The sequence below is a fragment of the Notechis scutatus genome, unplaced genomic scaffold, assembly GCF_049901735.1.
Source record: "Notechis scutatus isolate UNSWTSFEM ecotype Mainland unplaced genomic scaffold, rNotScu1.2 NSCUCTG89, whole genome shotgun sequence".
NCBI classification, from domain to species: domain Eukaryota; kingdom Metazoa; phylum Chordata; class Lepidosauria; order Squamata; family Elapidae; genus Notechis; species Notechis scutatus.
The window spans coordinates 30,674-56,273 of record NW_028263132.1 but is presented as its reverse complement, the minus strand read 5'-3'; the positions used below and the strand labels follow the sequence as shown (position 1 = coordinate 56,273).

The 25,600-nt window shown below is 44.9% G+C and overlaps 1 protein-coding gene across 1 annotated transcript; it reads right to left on the bottom strand.

Annotated features, from left to right (window-relative positions):
* Nucleotides 1–14,855: 14,855 nt before the first annotated feature.
* On the bottom strand, nucleotides 14,856–24,750 carry LOC148128620 (vomeronasal type-2 receptor 26-like). The gene is made up of 4 exons (XM_087948710.1): nucleotides 24,518–24,750; nucleotides 21,381–21,669; nucleotides 19,495–20,289; nucleotides 14,856–15,417 (listed from the first exon to the last, which is right to left on the bottom strand). Exons 1-4 carry the CDS (start codon nucleotides 24,736–24,738, stop codon nucleotides 15,139–15,141), a joined length of 1,584 nt encoding a protein of 527 aa, XP_087804836.1. The 5' UTR covers nucleotides 24,739–24,750; the 3' UTR covers nucleotides 14,856–15,138.
* Nucleotides 24,751–25,600: the final 850 nt, after the last annotated feature.

Genomic DNA, 25,600 nt, shown 5'->3' with positions numbered 1-25,600 from the left:
TTGATGAGAGGAGGGAGGGAAGGAATCTTAGAATTTAAGAGGGATTTCTCATACCAGAGAAGACCGAAGGGGCCATTCAGGCCTTGGATTTTGGGTGCATCCATGAGGCTGCCTGGGTCAAAAGGGATTAAAATGAGGATTTATTTGAAATTGTCCACCTGGAAATGGACTGAAATGAGTCTTGCAGGACTGATCTGTCCCCTTTGAAAGAAACCTCTCAAGGGGGAAAGGGGCCATGAGAGCAGGAGGGCCAGAGCCTGAAATTAAGCAGGGACAATCAAGGCCTAAATCTTAGGCCAAGCCAGGAATTCTCCACATTCAGGGCTTCCTGGCTCAGGACAGGACATAATTCTGCATTATTCCTTGTATTTTTCCATTCACTGGACTGGTTTCCAAGGTGGCGGCCGGAAAACTCCCTGGGGAGCCAAGTGGGAGGAAGAAATAAATTCCCAGCCTTTCGCTTCATCATAGGGGGAAGAGGCTCCTCTGCAGGGCTGGGAATGAGCCCGTGAAGAAGGACTCGGCTCCAAGTTTCAGAGCTCCAGATTTGGAAATTCATCTGTGGGAAGCAAATATGCTTTTCTTGCTGAAAGGAAACAAGGCTGAGATGTGGTGATGAAAGAAGGAGCAATCCTGGTGAGTTCATGCCCAGGTTTCCTGCCCTCCTGAAAGGGCTCCTGCAGATGGAGACCCTCAGTGGGCTCAGGGTCCCTTCCAGAGAGCCAACCCTCCCCCGGGTCTCAGGCTGTGTCTTCTCTACACTTTTCTGGGGGCACATTGGGCCATTTGGGGGGGAGTCAAGGGCCCACCCAACCCCCAAAATGGGGAGGCAAGTGGGGGGCGGTCCCAAAGCAGCAGCTGCATCAGACCGAAACAATCCCCAAAATTGGAAGTTGCAGCAGGTGAATGAAAACCAACCTGATAGCAACCTCTCCGTCTATGAAGGTCCTGCAGTGAATATGAGAGACAACCTTCCTTCCTCCCTGGACCTTCCTCTCGTCCACCCAGGGTCCCCGCCCAAATCACCCTGGATAAAAAGACCCTGGTTGCAACTGGAGCCATGTGGGATCTCCCGCTTAGCCAGGACACAGAGGGTGCAATGGCTCGCTGGTGGCCTTTCTTTTGCCCATGTTCCAGGAGGTTAATACCTCCAACCCTGCACCTGTGTGAGGCTGGGGGTCTCTTCTCTCCTCCCCACCCCACCCCATTCCCAGCTTTCCTGGCCGGGGGCTGGAGGGTCCCCTCACTTTGGCAAAACCTCCAGGGGCCTCAGGCAACAGAGTGAGGCTCCCTGGAAGCAGCAACCCAGGAGAGTCAGCCTGTTGCCAGGATGGTGGCTGGCTTTGCCCCTCCGATCTGATCCCAGTGGTCCTGGGGGCCTTGGGAGGAGATCCTGGGAGTCTCACTTGGAAGGAAGCTGGGGGAAGGAAGAAAGACTGGGGTGGGGCAGCCTTTCCTCCTTGGGGCTGCAAGAGAGGCCGGGTGTCCTGGTGTCAGCTGGTGCTCCATTCAAAATCCAAGAAAGAAATACTTAGACTCCTTTAATCAGAGAAAAGATATCTTTTACTGGAAATCAAGTGGTAGCAACAAAAGAATTCTGAATCTTTGAAAATGGGTGTGTAATTCACATATATACAAAGTAATGGCAATGTTCCCACCCCCAATAGTTCCATTGGCTCATCCAATTAAAAGTTGTGTATATCATCATGTGGGTATCTCCAAGTGGTGATGAGGCCTCTGTCCATTGACCTTGACATATATTGATAAAGAGTTGCAGCTGCACATAGCATAGGATAGAAACCTAAGCAAGAATCTACCCCCACAGATTATACAGTTCTGATTTGTAACACCTCCAGCTCACTTCCCATAACCATCCCCCCTCCTCCCCTGTTACTTATGACAGCCGAAAGATGCAAAGCAAAGGGAGAAAATCTTGAAGGCTGACATTCGGCCCTCCTACAAAAGAGACGTTAGTCCTAAAAAGATAAAAATAGAAGGTACCAGAAAATACACATGTAACAGCATCATACTAATTTTTAGGTTTATCAGGATATTTAGTACAAATGCCTTGATAAGTGTAGGAGCTCTAACATCCTTCTCATTCACCCAATCAGCCTGGGAAGGAGGAAAATGTTTCCAAGCAACCAAATATTGGAGTCGACCCCTTCATTTTCGAGAATCCAAAATTTCTTTAACTTCAAAATGTTGTTCACCTTCAATTAGTAATGGTACAGGGGGATCAACCTGAGTTGGTCTCAAGTCAGAGATATGTTCAGGTTTTAATAAACTAACATGGAAAAAGGGTGGATCTGTTGAAGAGTTTTTAGTAATTTCAGTTGGACAGCCACAGGGTTCACAATTTGTTCAATCAAGAAGGGTCCAACATACTTAGGTCCAAGCTTTTTGACTTTTGTGTGGTCTGCAAATATCTGGTAGATAAAAAGACCTTGTCACCCACTTGATATGGTTTTTGTGGAGTTCTCTTTTATCTGCAAATTTTTTATGAGCTTGTTGAGCATCATCTAATGCTTTGCAGCAGGGTCCCAAGATGGCCACGGACCAGTCCGTCCGTAACATTTCACGGCATCTTGTTGTGAGAAAGTGCTTCCGGGTGAGCTTTTCCGTTGAAACGCATTTGGTCCATTCCTCCACCTCTTGAATGGGGGCTTCAATGACTGAATGTTAGGTTTCTCCACATGGAAGCTCCTGGTCCATGGGTACAAAGCGGGACGTCTTGCTCTCGCCTTGCCTTGTCATGCATGCTGATGCGGTACGGGCCGTGATCATTTTGTGACGCGGTAGTAAACTGCTTTACGGGTAACCAGCCAGGTAAGCTAAGGTGTTATCCATTCATCTAATGACTGAATGTTAGGTTTCTCCCATGGAAGCTCAGATATGGGTACAAAGTCTTGTCCCAAAGCCACTTTTAACGGAGTACCCAGTAATACTATGTACCAAATATTATATGCCACCCAGCGAATGGCAATAGGTCAGCCCAATTATCTTGCTGATAATTTATATAACATCGAAGATATTGTTCCAATACTGAGTTAGTTCTCTCACAAGCCCCATTGGTTTGTGGGTGGTGGGCAGAGCTTAAGCCCTGGGCAGAACCCAATAACTTCAGGAACTCCTTCCAAAAGTTTGAGGTAAACTGGACACCCCTGTCTGAGATTATGCATTCAGGAACCCCATGTAACCTGTAGATATGTAAAATAAACAGTTTAGCCAATGTTTTTGCAGATGGGATTTTTGGACAAGGTATGAAATGTACCTGTTTGAAAACAAATCAGTTACTACCCAAATAACTGTATTCCCCCACTTTCAGGTAATTCCACTATAAAATCCATAGAAATTTCCTTCCATGGAGCTGTTGGTCTAGCCACATTTTGTGGTAAGCCTGCTGGTTTACCAGGAGGTTGTTTGACTGAGGCACAGATAGAACAGCTAGCCACATAAGTCTCAATGTCCTTTTTCAAGGTAGGCCACCAAAATTGCCTTTTAACCAAGTGTAAGGTTTTCATGAGTCCAAAATGACCAGCCGCTTTAGAATCATGAGCTTGCTGTAATATTTGGCTCCTCAATTTTTCTGGCACATATAATTTGGCTCCCACCCATGCCAATCCATCTCTAACCGTACAGTTATTTGAGTGAGCAAGGAACCAGTCATCAAGTTTTAGAGCATCTCTAAATTGTGCAGTCAAATCATTCGATAAATCCACCTCCTTCTTCTTCTTTGGGCTCTGGTAACCACTGAGCTGCCAACTGTTTGGTTGGGACAATAGGCCATATCACTTCTTGGCGAGCACTATTATATTGAGGTAATCTAGATAAAGCATCCACCATGAAGTTCTCCCCTGAATGTACTTCAATGAAAAATTAAAGCATTTAAAGTACTGTGCCCAGTGAACTTGCTTGGGAGACAGCTTCCGGGGCAAAGCCTCCAAATTTTATGATCCGTCCACACCTCAAATGGGTGTTTTGCCCCTTCTAAGAAATGCCTCCAGGTTAACAGAGCCCAGCGAACTGCAAAAGCTTCTTTTTCCCAGACAGCCCATCTCCTTTCGGTTTCAGATAATTTACGGGAAGTATATGCACACGGTTGCAGAGTCCCCGTCTCATTTGCTTGCAGTAACACCACTCCAACTGCTACATCACTTGCATCGGCTTGGATTACAAAAGGAGAATCCATGTCCGGGTGCTTGAGTACTGGTTCAGCAGCAAACAGTCGCTTTCAGCTTCTCAAAAGCGGCTTGACATTCCATGGACCACTCCAGTGGTTTACTAGGCTTTGGTTTCACCTCCCCTTTGGTTTTTAGGAGATTTGTGATAGGCATTGCAATCTTTGCAAAAGCAGGGATAAATTAACAGTAAAAATTAGCAAATCCCAAGAAACTTTGAAGTTGCTTCCTGGTGCGGGAGGGGCCCATTCCAAAATGGCATGAACCTTCCCCAGATCCATTTCTATGCCATCATGTGAGATGCGATAGCCTAAATAGTCAATTTTTTCCTGGTGGAATTCACACTTGGACAACTTTGCATACAGCTCAGCAGCTCGAAGTTTTTCCAAAACTGACCGCACTAGTTTCACATGTTCATCACGAGTCTCCTTGTAGATAAGAATATCATCAAGATAAACCAACACCCCTTTGTTTAGATGTTCATGCAACACCTGATTGATCATTTGCATGAATACTGCAGGGGGCCCTGTAGGCCAAATGGAAGAACGTTGAATTGGAAGCAACCCATTGGCAGTTAAAAGCAGTTTTCCATTCATCCCCTTCCTTAATTCGAACTCGATAGTATGCTTCTCTCAAGTCGAGTTTTGTAAAAATTCCCTTTGGCCAAGTGGGCCAACATATCCTTCATCAAGGGGAGGGAGTACACGTTCTCCACTAAAATAGTGTTCAGGTTTCTGTAGTCAACACATAAATGGAGCCATCTTTCTTTTCACGGAACAATACTGGGGCTGCTACCCGGGTCTAGCAGGTTGGATGAAACCACGCCCAAATTCTTATCGATAAATGACCGCAGCTCTTCTAGCTCCCGTGGTGCCATCAAGTACAGTTTCGGTTTTGGGAGTTTCACCCGAGTAAAATTTCAATACTGAAATCTGTTGAGCAATGGGGGAAGCTCATCCGAGGCCTTTTCACTGAATACTTCCTTTAAGTCCCAATATTCCTCTAGAATTTTCTCCTCCCCTTCAGGCTCTCGGTGCCAGTGGAGGCCAACTCAGTGGGATTCTTGAGTTTCGGTTGAGATTGCCCCTCCCCTTCTGGGCATTGGTCGGTACGTATGCGCAATGACCCTCTCCTCCAATCGACGTGAGGGTTCCATTTCCAGCCAGGGCAAACCCAGTATTAGGGGCGCTCCATCCCAGGAGCCACAATAAAACACAAAGTCTCTCTATGCTTCCCCATTGTCATTTCTACTGGTTCCGTTATGAAATGTGCAGGGCCGCCCCAGCTACCGATCCATCCAGTGGGCAAAAGGCTATGGGCATTTTTAAAGTCTTTAGCCTTAAGCCCATTTTCTCCACTACCTCAGAGCTGATTATGCACCTTGTGCACCCAGAGTCTAACAAGGCCAGCATTTCCCCTTTGGCTCCTGATGTGGGTACCCTTAATCTCACTGGAATGGTCATAGGGCCCTTGTTTGGACTTACCAGTGAGTCATCTTCCGATTCTGGATTCACTCTCTTCAGAAGAGGTTGGAGTTCCCAGCTCCTCTCCTTTCAGAGGAGTGATTTCTACAACCTCCTCTGCTTTAAGCGCCATTTCCCGAGGCTTTGCTGGGGTTTTCTTCCTCCTCCTGGCGCCCCTTTGGCTCTAGCTTGGCACAGCAGTCTGCACCCTGGTGGCCTTCCTTCCCACATCGAAAGCATCCAGTGGTCTTGGGTTTTGCTGCCATTCCTCCCTTTTGAGGTTTTAAGGCTTCTCGAGGACTGGTGGGGAGGACTTGCTCCAACCAAGGCCCCCCGGCGTCTGTTTCGGGTCAGATCAATTTCCACCTCTGCTGCCAGCATGTACCACAGCTGCAGCTCACTGGAGTCTCTTCTGGCAATACAGCTTTGATATACCTCTTCATTCAACCCATCTTTAAAAGCTTCTATCAGGGCTCCCTGGGACCAGCCTCGAATATGACACGCCAGCTCTCTAAATTCCTGGGTGTAGTTGGACACTGATCTCTTCCCTGATTTATGGTCTTCATCCTAATCCTGGCCTTGCATTCAGCAAGTGGGTCTTCAAACCTGGCCCACAGCGCAGTCATGAACAGATCATAATTCATCAGCTGAGGGGCATTATCATTATGCAAAGTCACCATCCACTTTGCAGCTGTTCCTTCCAGAGCCCTGGTAACACATCTAACTTTGGCTGCTTCTGAGGAAAAATCCCTCCATATTCCTCCATATGGCTCCAGACTTGTGCCAGGAAGAATCCTAACTCCTTGGGATCCCCCATATTTTACTTCCAACGGAGGCACCTTTAGAGTTCTATGTCTTCTGGCAATTACTCCCCTGCTGGGGGCCCTGGGCTAATGCTGCCTGTTGCGCTAGCCCAGGTTGATTTATGGGGGTGGCTGCTCTGATTCTTCTGGCTGGGGCTGCCTCCCCTCCTCTCCCTCATACCTTTGATCAGTTTGAGGTTCTCGGATAGCTTCATTTAGAAGATGCAAGGCTTGAGTTAGTAGAAAATTCTTCCTTTCCTTCTCTTGCCATGGCTCCTCTCTTCCACGCCGACGGGTAGTGGTCACTCCTGGAGGAGGCTTTTCCTCAGGATCCTTCCAACCAACTCCCAGGGACCATTTGGGTTTTACAGCTGGTTTTTCCCAAGATTTAGTTCTGCTAACAAGTCAGCTTCCCTGCTTCCTCTAGCAGCAGAGAATCTTGTCCTCCAGTTGCTCCCAGGTCTTCTTGGTCGCTGGCTGGATTTGACATTGTGTTCAGACCCCCGGGAAGAAAATTTATTAATTCTCCGGTGGGCTGGTAATGGTCAGATTCAGAATAATGTCAGCTGGTGCTCCATTCAAAATCCAAGAAAGAAATACTTAGACTCCTTTAATCAGAGAAAAGATATCTTTTACTGGAAATCAAGTGGTAGCAACAAAAGAATTCTGAATCGGAGAAAATGGGCGCGTAAGTCACATATACAAAGTAATGGCAATGTTCCCACCCCCAATAGTTCAATTGGCTCATCCAATTAAAAGATGTGTATATCATCATGTGGGTATCTCCAAGTGGTGATGAGGCTTCTGTCCATTGACCTTGACATATTTTGATAGAGTTGCAGCTGCACATAGCATAGGATAGAAACCTAAGCAAGAATCTACCCCACCCTAGATTATATAGTTCTGGTTTGTAACACCTCCAGCTCACCTCCCATAACCATTTCCCCTCCCCCCCATTACTTATGACAGACGAAAGATGCAAAGCAAAGGGAGAAAATCTTGAAGGCTGACACCTGGCAAGGCTCTCTCCCAGAGGAGGAGGACCGAGAATACCGGCCTTTTCTCTGCGTTTTTATAGGGGGATGCAAGGATGAAGTCGCGGCCTCTCCTGTCCCTCCAGCCACCCCCTGTGGAGCAGGCCAGAAGCCCTCCATCCCCATGGACCAGGGGAAGAGGCTGCCTTCAGAAGTGGGGGGGGGCTCTGTCCCTGGATGTCTTTTCCACTCCTTTGCATGGAATGGTCCAGGGTCTCCTGCTTGGGCAGGGGGTTGGAATAGATGACCCCAAGGTCCCTCCCGGCTCCATTCTGATGGGATCTTAAGGGCAGGAGCCTCGCTGTCAAAAATGGCTCTGAGGATAACATGGAGTCCTCCACTTACAAACATCTGTTTGGTGACTGAAGTTACAACAGCACTCAGGAAAGTGATTTAGACCAGTCTTCACAGTTAACGACCATTCCAGCACCCCATGGTCACATGACAAAAACTCAGGCGTGTATTTATGACACTTGCAGTACCTTGGGGTCATTGGGGTCACTGGAAGACTTGCTTAATGACCGCATGATTTAACTAAACACCACACTCATTTGCTTCACAACCGAGGCAAAAAAGTTGGTAAAATGAGACAGAACTTACTTAGCAACAAAAATTGTGGTCATAAGTGGAGGATTGCCTTTATTGCCTTATAGTTCCTCCAGAGACGCTCAGGATCTCTTAGTCAGAATATTCACCTTTCTTTTCCCCACTTCTGCTCGCTTCCAGGGAGCCTGGAGCAAAGTCCTTGGTAGGACTTATTTCTGGGGCTTCCGGGCTGGAAGCACCCCAGATGACTGAGGTGAACCCCCAGGTGAGGCCTTCAAGGGTTGCACCACTGGGCTTCCCACCTTGGAGAGAAAGAGAGAGAGAGAGAGAGAGAGAGAGGACCCTCTTTCCTCTGGTGGAGTTTGAGACGCCCCCAAACTCCTGCTTGCAACTATTCACACGGTGCAGCAACAATGAGCCCAATTTCGTCAGAATGCAGCCTGACTCTCCCATGGGGCTTCTCCTCCTTCTGCATCTTCTGGACACCGGTCTCAACTAGCTCAAGCATTGGGGAAAAGAACCGACTTTAATCAGGGGATGGATAGAGGATGGTGGATCTCATGGAGAAGCTTCTTTCACAGGGCAAGAGCAGCTATGGGAAAGGGGTGCTAACTAGGTCTCCTTGGATGAGAACATCTAAGCAAGAGGACCTGGAGCCTCTGCCTTCTCTGGCTTGGTGGGATGGCCAATGGCTCCATGGAGATTGTCAAACAACATAGTTGGAGCTTGGCTCCCACAGCAGCCATCTTATCACTTTTCCTATTCATTCTCTCATAGATACACTTTTAGCTGCTCTCAGTATGAATAAGGTGTCAAATTCATTGGCAGTGGATGAATAACAAATTCCTCTGAATGATTTTCAGAGTTCCCTTTAGCAAGATTTATTGAGATGGAAGAGAGTTGCAAGGATTACAGTCATTCAAACATTTCCCATTGAAAAATGTTGCCATGATTTCTTTGATTCCTGCACATTATCTAAGTTGAAATAATTAGTGTCTACTTTGAGATAAAAGGAAATTTTACAATTCTTTAAATGTCATGGTGTTATGTCTTATGTTTTTACATTTGTTCTGGCTGTGAGATGCTCCTTTGTGTTCAGCTCTGGCCTCAGAAGGATAATGTAGCACTTGGGGATGAAGATGCAGCCCAGCAGACCAGCACAGGAGGCCAGGATGGAGAAGACCTGCACAGCCACCATGTGTTTCCCTTTGGTGCTCAGGTAGGTGGGCACAAAAGTCACCCAGACACTGCAGAAGACCAGCATGCTGAAGGTGATCAACTTGGCTTCGTTGAAGGCCCCAGGCAGATTCCTGGCCAGGAAAGCCACCGTGAAGCAGACGGCAGCCAGGAAGCCCATGTAGCTGAGCGTGATGTAAACATGACAACGGCCCCTTGGTTGCATTGCAGGATGATCTCTCCAGGCTGGGAGAGGAGGTCAGAGTCAGGGAAGGGGGAGAAACTCCCAGCCAGATGGAGCAGATGATAACTTGGACACCAGAAGAAGAAAGGATGATGGAGTTGGCCAAGCTCTTCCCAACCATTTCTTTGCTCGGTTTCCTGGTTTTGTGGCCAGGAAAGCCAGCACCACCATGATGGTTTTGGCCAAGAGAGAAGAAACGGCAACTGAGAAGATGATGCTGAAGACCGTTTGTCGGAGAAGGCAGGTAGCTTTCCTTGGTTGACCAATGAAGAGAGAAGGAGACAAGAAGCAAAGCAGGAGGGAGACCAGGAGGATGTAGGAGAGGTCCCGGTTGTTGGCTTTGACAAGGGGAGTTTCTCGGTATTTAATGAAGATGATTAAAAGAAGGCCTGTGGTTAGGAACAAGAATAGGGCAAAAGAAACCAGGATGATGCCCAGAAGTTCTTCATAAGACAGGAAGGTTATAACTTTGGGGATACATTGGACTCTTTTTTATTTGGGAATTTATCATCCGGACATTTGGTGCATTTTTCTGTATCTGAGGGGAAAAAAACAAAAACCCCATATTTCTTTGTCCTTTACATTTCAAGATATATTGTACATTCTTTGGGAACAAGTGATTATCAGGATCATTTTCAGGGATGGATTTCTTAATATCTCCAGAGACAAAAATAAGTTTATCTCTTTTTTAAAAAAAATAGCTACAGTATATTTTTGATAGGCTATGAAATTGAGCGAAGCTTTGGACTTGAAATATTTCCTTTGTAATGTTCAGAATATTGATAGGAACCTCCATTACTAAAGGAAAATAATGAATCAATTAATCTTTCTAGAGAAACTTACGTGCAAGATGGCAATTCTTGTCATACTTGCCTCAGAGGTGGCTGGCAGATCAAGTGACTGTTGCAAATAATTTGGAATGGCCATTGGAGCAGTGGTGATACAGGTGCAGACACAAACAGGCATACCTATCCATGCCGCCACATTGTGTATGTCGTACATCAGCAACACCTTTTCAGTATTCCTCAAAGGGAACCCATGTAGACTGCATTGCAATCCTCCTTTCAGGAGGTGGACCTAAAACCATTCCTCGTGTTTCAAGGAACTCAGGTGTTCCTAGAGATGTAAATGTGGAAGGAAGGACACATCCAAGGTAAAAAGAAGAAATATTTTCTCTGGCAGTAGTAAAGCTTGTCCAATCTGCCACAGCCACCTCTCTCTATCCAGCCCTTCCTTTACAGTCTTTTTGCTCTTCTGTTTAGATAAGAAATGAGGCATTTCGGAAATAAACCAGAAACCACTTAAGCTTAAAAGTGTGTTTTAATTCACACTTTCATGACAATGATCTGGATGGATCCAGTTCCAACAGGTCTCCCATTTTCCTCTGGTGTCACCCACCTTTCTGAGTGGAGAAGGTCCCCTCTGGACAAGGAATGCAGTTGTAACAGCAAACTGGCTCTCCTTCTCGAGCCCTCTTGACAAATCCAGGAAGACAACTTTCCACACATTCAGATTGAGGAAGGACTGAGCAGAAAAATACAGGATTGCCAAAGGAAATGTGTTAGGACTCTTCGTCCATGGAAAATGGAGGTAAAAATGGATATTAGGCAAGATATTAGATATTAGCCTTGGTCTTCACTTAAGTAAAGACAAAATCTCTCAATATTTCCAAATGTTTGGAGATATAACTTCTGGAAGATTCTTCCATTAGTTCCTCTCTTTTGCTTTCGGCATCTCACATTGCCCCAAAAACAGGACTTTATTAAATAGAAAAGTCTGGAGAGATGGGACCAGTGGTGAGATTCTACTAGTTCTGTCCAGTTCTATAGAACCAGTTGTTATGATTCTGCGCAGTTCGGAGAACCGCAAATAGCACCACAAACTGGCCCTGCCCCTCTCTGCCTGCCCCTCCCCTCCGCTCCCAGTCAGTCCTTATCGTGCATGCGCGGCATCGCCTGCAGCCTGCTTTTGCCCACTTGCCAGTCCAGCCATTGCTGCATGCCTTCCGCTGTGGCCCTGCCTGATTTCCCTGGGTGAGTGAGGCTTTGCAAGCTCCGGGGCCCAGTCACCTACCTGCCACTGCCGGTCATCTTTACCCCCCACACCCCACTTGCCTTTTGCTGCCACCACCCACCGCCCCTCATCCCCAGTAGGTAAGGCCCAGTATCTGTGGTGAATCCAGGCGGGGGGCAAGATGCAGACTGGTGGGGTCCAGAGCTATATTTCGCTGTACTGGAAGACATGTGGAGAGGCTCATGTCCTCCTACTGCTGGGAGAGCAAGAGAGTCTTTCGTGGCACAGCTCTGGGCGGCAGAGAGAAACAGGATTCAAGCTGGCTACTTCTCTGCTGCCCAGAGCCACCCATTTCCCTATTGAGGGAAGTTTCAAACTTTTCGCTGTGCTGGGAAAGACTCTCTTGCTTTCCCAGCAGCAGGAGAACATGAGCCTCTCCACATGTCCTCCGGCACAGTGAAATTTAGCTGGGATTCACTGCAGGTGCTGGGCCTTACCTACTGGGGGTTAGGGGTCAGGTGGCAGTGGCAAAAGGAAAGTGGGGTGGGGTGTAAAGGTGACCGGCAGCCCGGTCGTACCCATGTCGGCAACAGGTGTCGCCATTTCGAAATTGAGGGAGAATTTGAGGAAAGAGATGGAGAGTCCTGCAGTGGCCGGCACAGGAGTGCCGTTGAGAAGTGGGGACGTGGCCTTCTAGTGGTCCAACCTGGTGTTCAGGCTGGAGGCGAGCCACAGGAAGTCAGAGCAGTGAGGGAAAGGGGAACTGCCAGGGGAGCTACCCTCTCCGTGCCGAATTGAGACCATTTGGGGTAGTCCTAGGAATTGGGTGAGTCGAGGTGCAGCTCCTTGCCTTCTTAGCTCAGGGAATCGCCTTTTTCTGCAGGAGGAGGACTGCAGATGGGGAGGTCTACCTGAGTGACTCCTCCGCCATCTTCACCAGATTATTTGGACACTTACAAGCAAGCACAGCTAAAGGCACTGCTGTCACATGTCAGCCCAGACCTCACGGTGCGGCTCCGTAAAGCCAACACCAAAGAAGTGGGCAATCAGGTGAATCTGTGGTGCAATGCTCACTCGGATCTCAGCCGCTCCAGGTCATCCGACCTCAAAGCCCTTTAGGAGCCGCCGTTCCCAGGTTTCTACTGCCTGTGCTTGGTCGCCTCCTGTTCACCTTGCTGAAGCGGCTACCCCTGCCCCTCCCTCGCCTGGCCTTAGAAGGTGAGGGTGACGGCGGGGATAGTGAAGCGGCCGGGTCCCTACCTTCCTGATTCTCTCTCCCACTCTGTATATGTGTGTCTCCCTGAAAGCCGTGGCATGGCCAAGCCAGCAAGCTCTCCTTGGCGTTCTTCACTACTTCCTTCATTTCTTCTTTTGGAATGCAGACTGGCTGAACAATGATCACCAGGCCGTGGTGGAAGCATCCCTTCGGGTGACCCTCCTCCTCCTCCTCCTCCTCTTCCTCCTCCTCCTCCTCCTCCTCCTCCTCCTCCTCCTCCTCCTCCTCCTCCCTCCTCCTCCTCTCATAACCGGCCGTTGTGGCAGGGCTGGGAGAGTGCATGCGCACGGGGAGATGCTCCTCAAGCAAATGCCAAAGCACAGCAAAACCAAGTACGGGCGGATGGATGCTCACTTGAGGAGCGAGCATCTCCCACACAACTGCACCCTCTTGATCCATCCACAGCTTCTGGATGCAAGAGGAGGAGGAAGAGGAGGAGGAGGAGGGTCACCCAAATAGACGCTTCCACCGCAGTCTGGCAATCGTTTAGCCAGTCTGGATTCCAAAAAGAAGAAATGAAAGAAGTAGCGAAGAGCGCCAAGGAGACCTTGCTGGCTTGCCATGCGGCGGCTTTCAGAGACACACACAAACACACACACATTCACAGATACACACACACACACAGAGTGGGGAGAGAGAGCGGAAGATAGGGACCCGCCACTTCGCTATCCCCCACCGTCACACTTACCTTCTCGCATTGCTCCATTTTGTGAACCACCTATGGTTTAGTATCTCCTTCAAACTGGTGAGAATCCCACAAAGGTTGGGGAATGTGTCACTAAGAGATCAGGTTGGTTTGCTCCTTGTGCCCAAATTAGCAAAGAAAAAAGGGAATTCTGTTGGACCAGGGCCTGAATTCAGATGAATTTGAATCATGATTGGGTGGAGGTCCTTTTGGTCCCATTGGGAGAGAAGCTTCGTCCTGCTTGGGGAAAAGTGTCCCCTGAAAGGGCCAGTTCATAGTTGGGGAGGTTCTTAAAGAGACCTGACCTGGTCAGACTTACCCATGCCTCTCTTTTACACACAAACACACACAAACAAAAACAGAGTGGAGGGGGGGAGTTAGAGAAAGAGAGAGATATATATACAGAGAGGGGGAAAGAGAGAAAAAGAGAGGGAAAGAGTGAAATAGAGGGAATGAGAGAAGAGGAAATGAGAGAGAAGAAAGAAGAGAGAAAGAGAAAGAAAAGAGAAAGGAAGCAAAAGGAAGGAAAGGGATAGACAATGAAAGGGAGAGATGGAAGGAAGGGACAAAGAAAGAAAAAGAAATGAAGACATGGAGGGAGGAGAAAGTGAATGAGATATATGGATGGACAGATAAATACATGGAAGGAGGGAGGGAGAGAGAGAAAAAAAGGAGAGGAAAGAAGGACACAAACCCTGGCTTCAGAAGACTCTTTGAAGCAACACAAAAATCTAGGGCTGGCCTGCAAGGGGTCTCGGAGGTCATCTAGTCCAACCCCCTGCTCCAGCAGGAGATCCTTACAGAATCAAAGAATAGCAGCGTTAGAAATGTGTGTGTGTGTCTTTGTGTTTATGGTTGTCAAAACTCCAAAACCAGTTCAAGGAGCTCTGGGGAGATCAGTCATAAATTAGAACACTTGCTAAGCAACTGGCCATTAAGCGAGGACCAATTGTATTTGGTTTGCCAATCACATGGCCACCTGGCCATGCCCATCTGGTCACGTGACCATCAAGCCACGCCCATAAATTAAGCCACACCCACAGAACCGGTTGTTACAAAATTTGAATCCCACCCCTGGATGGAACTGAGAAAAGATTTCAGCATTAAGTGATAACCAGCCGGTTCCTTCTCATGACCCCATTAACACGCATTTCTCCCCTCTTCTCACACCCTTAATTTTAAGGTGTGATATCAGAACAATCTTGATAATTTCAGGTGAACTGAAAGCCTTGGAGCTGCTTCCTAGGAGCAGAAGGCCCATTGCTCCATCCCAGGGAGGGTGAAAGGGAGGCATGGAGAGCTCTGGCCAGGTCCAGCCTCCTTAAGAGCCTCCCAGATTATGGAGCTGCCCCTTCAGGGGACACTTTTCCCCAAGCAGGACGAGAAGAAGCTTCTTTCCCCAATGGGGCCAAAAGGACCTCCGTCCACTCACGATTCAATCCCATCCAATACGGTCCAAGCCTGGATTCAGGCCCCGGTCAGCAGAATTGCCGCCTTCCTTGCTCTTCTGGGCACAAGGAGCAAACCACCAGAAGCTACTAGGGACACATTCCCCAGCCCTTGTGGGATTCTCACCCGTTTGATGGAGACCCTTAATTGTACGTGGTCCACAAAATGGAACAATATGGAAGCCTCCCAAGCAGCCTAAGGGAAAAATCCGGTTTCTACTGCCCAGATTCAATTCTCGGTGAAGGTCAACCACCTTTGGGGAATAGCATCAGCCCTCTTGAAATGGGACCTCAGGCTTTGGAAAATGGAGAGAAGACACCAAACTTTCTCCTACCTTGTTGAGCAACTTTAGCCATGAAAGAGCATTTTTTCTGATAGAAAGTCTCTGTCTTTTAAAATACGCCAGAGTCCCTTCTATGGGATTATTCCTGGAAAGAATGAAGTAGCCCAAAATGAGCAGATCTGCTGCTATCTTTCCATTTGGGTCCTTGTACAATTCAATCTCTGAAATATTGACAAACTCATTCTTCTCCAGGAAAGGATGGAACTAGAATGGGAAGATGCAGCAATTTTAAAAGCAGAAAACTTTGTTTCTTATCCCAGACACTTTTTCAATATTTAATCTTTCTTCTGTAGTTGTCTAATTTACAGACATGCTTCATTAGGAAAATGGGTGTTACCACTATCTTACAAGTGAAGGGGAAAAGTTCACAAAAATTTGTTGATCATATTTTGACAATATAGATTTTGACAAAATATAGTTGAACAACAGAAAAAAGGAGATTTATGAACTCCCTGAAAGCAACAGGTTGGTTATCAGAAACACGGATTTGTCAGGAAGAAAATTGTCAGGGTGATCCTCTCCCAGGAGGCCCAGACAGGAAACCTGAGCTAGGCCCACCTCGCTGTAATGCTGCACTGACAGGATTTGGGGAGTCAGAAAGTACAAATCTCCCACTGACCCTTTTTTTATGCAGCTGTAGGTGTCCTCCTCTTATCTGCTTCTTCCCCAGGCAGAATCTCTCCTCCACCCCCCCAAAAGTCATTCCCTCCTATCACTGCCCTTTCTAAATGGATCGTGGGAAAGGGGGGGGATATAATTTATGTGCTCTATGCAAGTCATCCTCACATATTATTTCATTTCCCAAATACATTACGGAAATACTGCTGATATAACTCGATCTCAGGAAAGAGTAACAAACAATTTTGTGATGTGATCAGAAACCCAGTTAAGTGAGGGGTGGATGGTATGATAATTAAGTGGATAAAAACTGATTTAAAAATGGTACTCAAATAATCTTTAGTTTTTTTAATCTTTGTCATGAAAGTGGAAAGATACATTTTGTCATTAAGTCATCATTTTTTCTATGTTGTCATTAATATAATAGGGTTGATAAATCGCTATTATACAAGATTTATAACAATTCTCAGGCAAATATACTTTTATGTTATTTAAACATTACCAACTTTCCAGAAAAATATTTATGATTTCCTCCTAGAAACAACTGTATAACTAAAAAGCAATATAAAACTATCTGGGTTTTAGGATTTGATAAATTATAGTATCTCATATAAGAACATTAATGATGCACTGGATGAAGGATTGTGCCAAGCTTGATAAGTATGTAAGGGACCCAGTTTGGTCTACTGGTTAAGTAGAAAGCAAGAGGATGTGAGTTCAAGTCCCGCCTTGGTCATGAAGCAGGCTGGGGGATTTGGGGCCAGTCTCTCAGCCCAACTCAACTCACAGGGTTGTTGTTGTGGGGAAAATGAACACACAACTACTCATTGGTACTCAGCCCCCGTGGCTTCTGCAGGGAAGGGCTTTTAAGGATGGGGGATGAGTTAGTGCACTTAGTGAACTCAAACAAGGTCTCAAAGATCTGGAAATCCAACAAGATGGGGCTGCTCTTCCCAAGAATGTTTATTTGAGCAGCCTTTAGAGCAATGAGATATTTATATCGAATAACCCTGCCAAGAGTCCAAAGGGAATTAACCTCCGAGAGCTGCAACGGAGTTCCCAGAGCCATTTCAGGGGGCCGATACAAAGAAAGAGCGCCTGAGCTGAGACTGGGCCCCTGAGGACAAGGGGCCACTCGAACTGCAGCTCACGCAGAGGTGGTATTCAACCGGTTCTCAACGGCTCAGGTGAACCGGTGGCCACCCCTGGTAGGCCACACCCCTGAACCGGGTTGCCCACTTGTCCCAATCGCTCTCCTAGCTTTCCCTACCACGTGGTGGCTGTGGCGCAGATCGGGCAGATGTCCCAGGGCTGTTGCACATGCGCACTGTGTGTGCAGCCGTGCGTGTGCTACTGATGCAGTGCACATGTGGAGCAGCCCTGGGACATCTGCCTGCCTGCCCGCCCTCCCAGATTACGTTTTCTTACTTCTCCCAGCGGATGCGCCTCTTCCAGCCCAGCCTGGCCCAGCCAGCCAGCAGGGGAGTGGGCGGATGTCCTGGGGCTTCTAGCCCCCCTTGTCGCGATATGCCTGCAGGAGACCCTCAGGCCAGCTGAGCCAAGAGCCGCCATTCACAGGCTTCTACACTCCCGTGCTTGGTCGACGCCTCTTCACCTTGCCTGAAGCAGCTGGCCCTGCCCCTCACCCTCCCCTCCCTCACCTGGCCTGAGAAGGTAAGGGGGACGGTGGGGGATAGCGAAGAGGCCGGGTCCCTATCTTCCCCTCTCTCTTCCCTACTCTCTGTGTCTGTGTGTGTGTGTGTGTGTGAGACAGAGAGAGAGAGAGGGGGGCAAGAGAAGAAAGAAAGAAAAAGAGCAAGAAAGAAAGAGGGAGAGAAAGAGAGAAAGAAAGAGAGGGAGAATGGAGAAAGTGAATGAGATATATGGATGGATAGATAAATACATGGAAGGAGGGAGGGAGAGAGAGAAAAAAGGAGAGGAAGTTAGGACACAAACCCTGGCTTCAGAAGACTCTTTGAAGCAACACAACAATCTAGGGCTTACATGCAACGAATCTCGGAGGTCATCTAGTCCAACCCCCTGCTCCAGCAGGAGATCCTTACAGAATCAAAGAATAGCAGGGTTAGAAAGCTCTGTGTGTTTGTGTTTGAGTGTGTGTGTGTGTGCATGTGTGTTTGTGTGTTTGTGTTTATGGTTGTCAAAACTCCAAAACCAGGTCAAGGAGCACTGGGGAGATCAGTCATAAATTAGAACACTTGCTAAGCAACCAGCCATTAAGCGAGGACCACTTGTATTTGGTTTGCCAGTCACATGGCCCCCTGGCCAAGCCCACTCAGTCACGAGGCCACAAAGCCCCACCCATCTGGTCACGTGACCACCAAGCCACGCCCACAAATTCAAGCCATGCCCACAGAACCAGTAGTAAAAAAATTTGAATCCCACCAGTGACTTCACAGCCTGCTATGCGGCATCTCCTATCAGGACTCAGGGATTCACTTTGTGACGCCTCTCCTAATAAAATATCTGGGAAATACGGAACTCTTTTACGTGCAAGTGCAGTTATCAGATCAGTAGGAAGGAGTTTCTCTGAATGGGGCCAAATTCTGTTCTGCTGTAATGCAAAATGATGTATTTATTTATTTAGGACATTTATATTGCCACATATTCGCACATGACTCAGCATTAGGCAGACTCTAACTGCCCATTGACTGTCGTTTATTTTTATTTTTCTCCATTATTATTATTATTTATTGTAATGCTGGTCTCTGACTGTACTAAAAGTGGACTGGATGAAGGAGGAAGCTGTGTTGGAGACATTTGCCATCTTGAGTTATTTGTAAATAAATACATGTTTAAGAAAACAATCTCAAAATTGTACTTGACTGCAACCTGAAACTGAGTCTTGAGAGAAGACAAGGAGGAGATTATGAGAGCAGCTTCTCCAATTTATAAAATCTCTCAGTTGGACAAGGGAGGATTCAACACTCTTTCAAGGACTGAAAGAGGTGTTGGGAGTAGTTAAAACCCTCCCCTCTCCTAGGAAAATGAAATATTTTAGGATATACTAAAAAGGGAGAATCTATTTCTCTAAAAAGAAAAGTAGAAACTCAGAGAGCCTGAAACTCAGCCCCCCCCACTTGCTAATGGATCATTAGTCTGGCCTAGGCCAGTTTATTTTACATAACAAAGATCTACTCCAGGTAAAGCTATATAGGAATTGCCCAAAGCCATCACCATCATCCAGCAAAGGCTCAACCAAGCCTGGGACTCAGGACAGCCTACAGAGTTGGCCCTGCATGGCCCCATGGGAGCCTGACAACCGATCAGAATACAAGCTCCAATTCAAATCCCAACAGAGGGCATAAAACAGTTGCACTCTCAGCATCTCAGCCCTTCTTTCCTCAACCAAGGCATGTGCTCCTGTCCACCATTAAACCATCTTCCGAGCAGTCACCATGTTTCCAGCGTCTTTCTTCCCCACTTGGAACTGAACCCAGAAGGAGATTAATTCCAACGGAGGCTAGACAGAAACTTCAGATCTGCTCCCTGTTATTCCGGAGCGTCAGACAGGAGCAATTAGATGGTGCAAATCTCTTGACCTTTTGCAGCACAAGAAGGTTGAGATGTTCCCCTCCTTCTCCTTTGGGTTCCTTCTCCAAAAGGATCTCAGATTAATGGATCCCTATCGGGACCCCTCCATACCTGCCACGGCTGCAGCCTCGGAGCCCCCAATCTCTTTTCTCCCCCCTTCCTTCCCCTCTTCGATGTGGAGGAATAAGCGGCATTCATGGCCTGTGACAGAGTCTGAATGAAACTGTACCATTGATATTCAGTTATAAACCGTTTCCTGTTCCTTTTCTCCTGGGTCTCCAGTGGGGCTTTCTGGGTGCATCTTCTGCGGCCTTTGACAGAAAAGACGTGCTTGGGAAGGGAGCAGCGAAAATAATGATCTTGAAACGGATCTTCCACAAAGAAATGGGGTTCAAAGGCAGCATCTCTTGGCCTTTTTTTAATCAGATAACCAAAATTTGAAATACTATGGATATATTTGAGAAATATGTGCTTCTTTATTGTATACACTGCAAAGTTTGTGAGGATCCAGACTTTCCCTTCAATGGGTCCTGGCAAATGCATAAGTGCTTCATGGAAACGAAAAATTCTGTTCCAGATGGGAATAAATTCCACAAAGTGAACAAAGACATTGATTTGTCTCCACTTAGAGAGGGCCTCCCTGAGGGGTGCTGTTTGTCCAGTTGTTGTGAATCGTTCTGATATAACCACACAAATTCCATTCCTGACAAGCATCGGAGGGAAAGTCCTCATGAAATTCTCTCCATTCTCTGTGTCTGAAGCAAAGAGACCAATCAGGGTCCATCTGAAATGGAGGAGCAGCTGGACAATTGCTGGGTATTGGAATCCTTCTTTGGGGAGCATCTGGTGGAAAAAAGGGAATCTCCTTTTATCACTCAGAGCCTCTGAAGGAATTAGAGCAGTGATCTGAAAAAGTAATGAAGAATGCTGTGTTATAATGTGGTCCAGATCAACTCCAAAATATTACTTATTGACAAACCCAATTTTGTTTTAATGAATATATAAGAATAGTTTACTCCTTAGTCATGGTTTAAAATATTTAAGACAGAATATTAACAAGATTGTCTATAAAAATGGAACGCAAAATCATATTAAACAAAACAAAACAATAACAAATGCAATGTAAATTTCTGTGTCACCCATACAATTCCAACAATTAGATTCAAATTTGCAGATGTTAGATAAAATCTCTGGATCTAAGATATAGGGCTGTATTATATGCTATTTTTGAGTACTAAAGCCTCTTTCTCAGCTTCTATATCCCAAATTCTTTGTGAAGCAATTTTTCAGCTTCTTCTCTAGATGTACAAGAGCACAACTGCTAACAGAATAGTTATGAGTACATGAAATGGATACATATAACAAAAAAATAAAAAGAAATAGTAGGACAGTGACAGTAGGCACATTGGTGCGCTTATGCATGCCCCCTACAGACCTCTTAGGAAAGGGGTGAGGTCAATCGTAGACAGTTGTACAATCCAATAAGTCTTTAATTGAAATTTTGTCTGTTTTGGGACTATATGTCTGTTTCATCACTTTAATTTTAACCCAATAATTATATACCCTGAATTTATACAAAGCAGAAATTGTGTAAATTAACAATTATCTATGAGGGCAGGAGCTGAACTCCTTTTATCCATCCCAAAGGTACTCTTCTTAGTCTGAATATTTTTTATACATAGACAGGACTATTGCCAACTTGATTCCAATTGGATAAGGCAGATATTATTGATATGTGAAAATGAACATGCTAATGGAGGACCTCAAAACCTGGATAGTTTTTCAATAGTAGAATATTCAGTAGAATATCCTCTAGGGACCTTATGGCTCTTCAGGCCTTTAATGGTCAATTTGAAGATGAACATAATGGACTAAAACATCGTTGATATGTTCCCTAATATTCTGAAAAGCTGCTCTTGAATTCTATGAAGATACTGGATCTGTTGTTCATCCCCACCACCCCACTCACCTTACCAGATAGAGAAAAACACACAAACCTGTGGGACTTTGTAGGTGCCTACAAACATTGACATCTGGATGGAGATGTCCCTGGCAGCTGCATCAATCAGAGCCAGGAGGTTCTCCTTCCTCCCACAGCCGTAGTTGGGGACATTGGATTCTCCAGTGGAAAGAATGTCCAGCAAGGCATCTGAAGTGCGGAAGGTGCTTCCATAGTTGTCATGGATGTTGTAACCAAGTGTGAGATTGTGCAGGAGCTGGGAATTCTTGCTGACCATTTGAATAGCAAAAATTGATTCTAGGATATTTGTTAGAGCAGAACTCTTCCTATTGAAAAACAATATTCATGTTATTATATTCAATAGCAACAACAAATGTTTTTAAAATATATAATCCTTCACAAACCTACTAAGCCTTAGGCCAACATTGATCCAAATCGAATGATCAATTATGCAAATGAGAGAGGCAACTACAATTGTTTCAGTCACTACTTAAACAAAGGTCATTATTCAAGTGATGAACTCAGGAATGAACTGAGAAAGGAAAATCATCTGGATTTCATTCAGGTTTTTTAAAAACTCCATCTTTGGATTTTACTCTCTTCCACAAAGTAAGGCAAAAAAAGGGAAGCCATGGAATGGAGATTTCCGGTTTGTCAGCTTTGCTAGCAGCAGGGATTCGCGATACCGCGCGATCCCCGCTGCGCTAGCCGTTCTTGGTGCTCCGATCCGGACGGGTTTGGAGCTAAGGCTGCCCTGCAGGGGTGGCTGAAGACAGGGGGGATCCGGAGAGGGGTTTGAGGGTGTTGCAGACCCTCTCCCCGGCCAGCAGAACCCCCTTCTCTCAAGACGGTGCAGTGGCGGTCCGTAATGGCCGCCACAAAGAAGTTGGCAGCTGGGCAAGAATGCGCAGGAGGAAGAGGAGAAAGCTTTTGAAAGGGAAAGTTTTTCTTGGTTGACCCAGGACTTTAAGACACATTTAATATAATTCCTGGAAATTATGGTTTTTTGAATGATACTTTCCAGAAGAGAAAATTAGCGGTAATTTTGAGGTGCTGAAAGGAAAGTTTACTCTCCTTCCCTACGGAATCAACAAGTGGATACTGAGAAACCTGTCTTTTTCAGGTAAAAACTGGCTTTTTGTGATAAGTGGGAAGGGAGAGGACAAAAAATATATTTATATGTTAAGATCTTGTTGGAGGAGATGCCTTAAGGATTTGAAGATTGAAATGTATTGCAATAAGGCTTTAAGATACAGATTTGGATTTTCTTTTTTTGATTGATACTACCCCAGGAAGAGAAAGTGAGAACTTTGTCTTGGCTTGGATTGATTGATGACGTTGGGATTTTGGGATTGTTCTATTTTTGGTTGTTGCAAGAAGAAAGAGGAGGGGGGGAAAAAGAAAAGAAAAGATTTATAATGGCTTTTTCTGTGGAGGAACTGAGAAAAGAATATGAGCAGACAAAAAAAGATGGCAAAGACGGTGTAAAATAAGCCTTCCTTTTTTTAGAAATGGCGCTTGCTATATATCAACAAACACTACAACAGATGGAGACAGAAGAAGAAGAAGAAGAAGAAGAAGAAGAAGAAGAAGAAGAAGAAGAAGAAGAAGAAGAAGAAGAAGAAGAAGAAGAAGAAGAAGAAGAAGAAGAAGAAGAAGAAGAAGAAGAAGAAGAAGCCATCTTTAATGAATTTCAAAATTTAACCAAGAAAGAAGGAAGAAAGAAAGGAAGGAAAATGAAGGACTTAAGATTTAAAAAAACACTCAAGAAAGAGAAAAATAAGATGCAAAATCAATATAATGATAGTAAACAAAAGAAAAAAGGAACACAACAGAGAAGGGAAGCTAGCAAGGCAGAGGCGAGGAGAAGGGGGGGTAGAAAGGTCTGGTGGGAGAAGAAAGAAAGGGAAAAGGTGGAGAAAAGCCACAAAGTTTTGAAATTAGATGGGAAAAGAGGAATCTTTTTTAGGGACAAAGGGTAAAGTATAATTTCTTTAAAAAAGATTCTGCAAGGTACATAAGATGTTATTGTAGCATTTGAATTAGAAATAGAAAATTAGAATGGTTTAAGAGTTAATAAGGGATTAAAATGTTGAAATGTTTAGTAATGATTGATTTTAAAATTTAATAAAATATTAAAGGGAATGTTTAGAATATTGAGTTTTAATTAAAGAGTTTAATATGATTATGGTATTGATATTATTATAAAATTATTATTGTAGCATCTGTTTTTGGAAAAGGCAGTGGGAATGTTATAAGATTTAATATTTAGATTCATTACTTAACTATGTATTTAATCATTTTGGATTTATTATTTTTCTTTAAAAAAAAACACATTAGTAGATAGAATGTACCAAGCAGAATCAGATTGGGTATTAGGTGTTATTTTAAATGTTAATTTAATTAATTTAGGAGGAAGATAGAAAGGCATCGTACTCTGATTAGTGATTTCAGGAGAAATTTTTTGTTTTATTATAAGGAATGAGATAAATGGATAATAAAGAATGGACAAAAGATACAAATATAATGACTTAAATTAAGATGGATTAAATAAGATAGAATTAAGAAGAGTGAAATGTGTGGAGAAGCTAATATAGAAGACATAGAATGGTAAATAAAATAGGTAATGACATGCAAGATGAGCATGAATATAATTGAAGTCCATGTAGAGAGAGGTATCTGGGGCCAAGTTACTTTCCTAAAAGATTTTTTATATGTTTGTGTGTTGTGTGTTTATGTTTCTGGGAAAATTAATAAAACCTTGCAGAAATACAGAATGAGAATAATGGTAACCAAGTTAGAAAGAAATAGATGAAATAATAATAGTGAAATTGAATAAGAGTAAAGAGAAGTAAAGAGAAACTGGATAAGAGGTATTTGTATGCTCATATGGAAATGGTCTAAAATAGAACTATATTGTATAAAATAAGGTTTTAGTTGACTTGTAAAATTCATAATGGAAAAAGGTTCAAGTATGTAATTGTTAATGATGATTTGTTTGTTTTTAAAATTAATAAAATTTGTTTAAAAAAAAAGGGAAGCCATGGAAATCAAAATCATTCAGGAAATTAGACAGGTCCTGAGGTACAAAAATAAGTGAAATAAGAAGAAAAGAAGGAGAGTGTTAGAATTGCACATGGAGGGAGTGCAACTCCATCACCCTGCATGACTTACGAAGGAGAAGGTATGGAAGGAGGGCTGTTGAAAGGCCACATTATAGGCGACACATATGTTTCAGATTTGACCACACCAATGAGATGGTCCCCAGGCCTGTAAAAGCTCCATGGATTGTAGCCATCCTGGTGCTCCAAACTCAATGGGCATTTCCTTCTCAGCTTCCCACAGACTGATGGGGACAACAGCAGCATCAGAAGCAGAAGCAGGAGGTCCATCATTCATGGCATTAATCAATCCACTTCCTGTTTCTAACACAAACAATAGGAACAGTTGGAAAAATTCAAAGACTCTGAGAAGTGCCAGTGGCTTTCCTGATCTAAATAGAGAACCACCCATGTTAGGTATAACATTGATACCCAACAAGGTTTGGGTGGATAAATATATAAACTAAGGTATCATAGTTTAAGTGTTTGTAACTTTAAGCACCACACTGCATGTAATTAGCCAATTAAGGGTGCGGTTAGAAACTGCAATAAGAAGAAGCAGGAGAAAGCTGGAAAGTTTACTCTCTACTGCTTACTGCTTACTGCTTTACTGTTTACTGTTTACCGTTTGCTGTTTACTGCTGGATACAACTGTTTATTACTGTTTTACTGCGACTGTCTACTGTTTGATCGTCCTACTGAATATCCAGCGTTATCCTCTGGAGAAAGGCATCGGAGGAGGAGAAGATATCTTTATCGGCTGATAAAGATATAGTAAGGACTATTACCAACGGACTGAGTTAGTGAGTCTTACTGAATGGATATATTGTGAATGACATACGGACTGATTGACAATGCTTAAACTCTAACTGGATTAAAAACTATTTAAACTACAAACAGTGTTTGTGTTCAGTGTGTGTATACTCTAAAACCCTTCCTCTCTCATTTGGCTGCCTGGCTTGACTGCTGCTGCATACTCTGCTAGGGGTTTATCCCCAAACACTAACAATGGTTATGGGCCCAGAAGCACAGTCTAACTAACCAGGATATAGCAGTGAGAGTTGGTGTGAGTTGCACATTACTGTAAAAACAAACTGATTTTATTAGTTTAAAATAGTCATATATCTGAAGAGTAATGGCACAAGTAAATCTACCA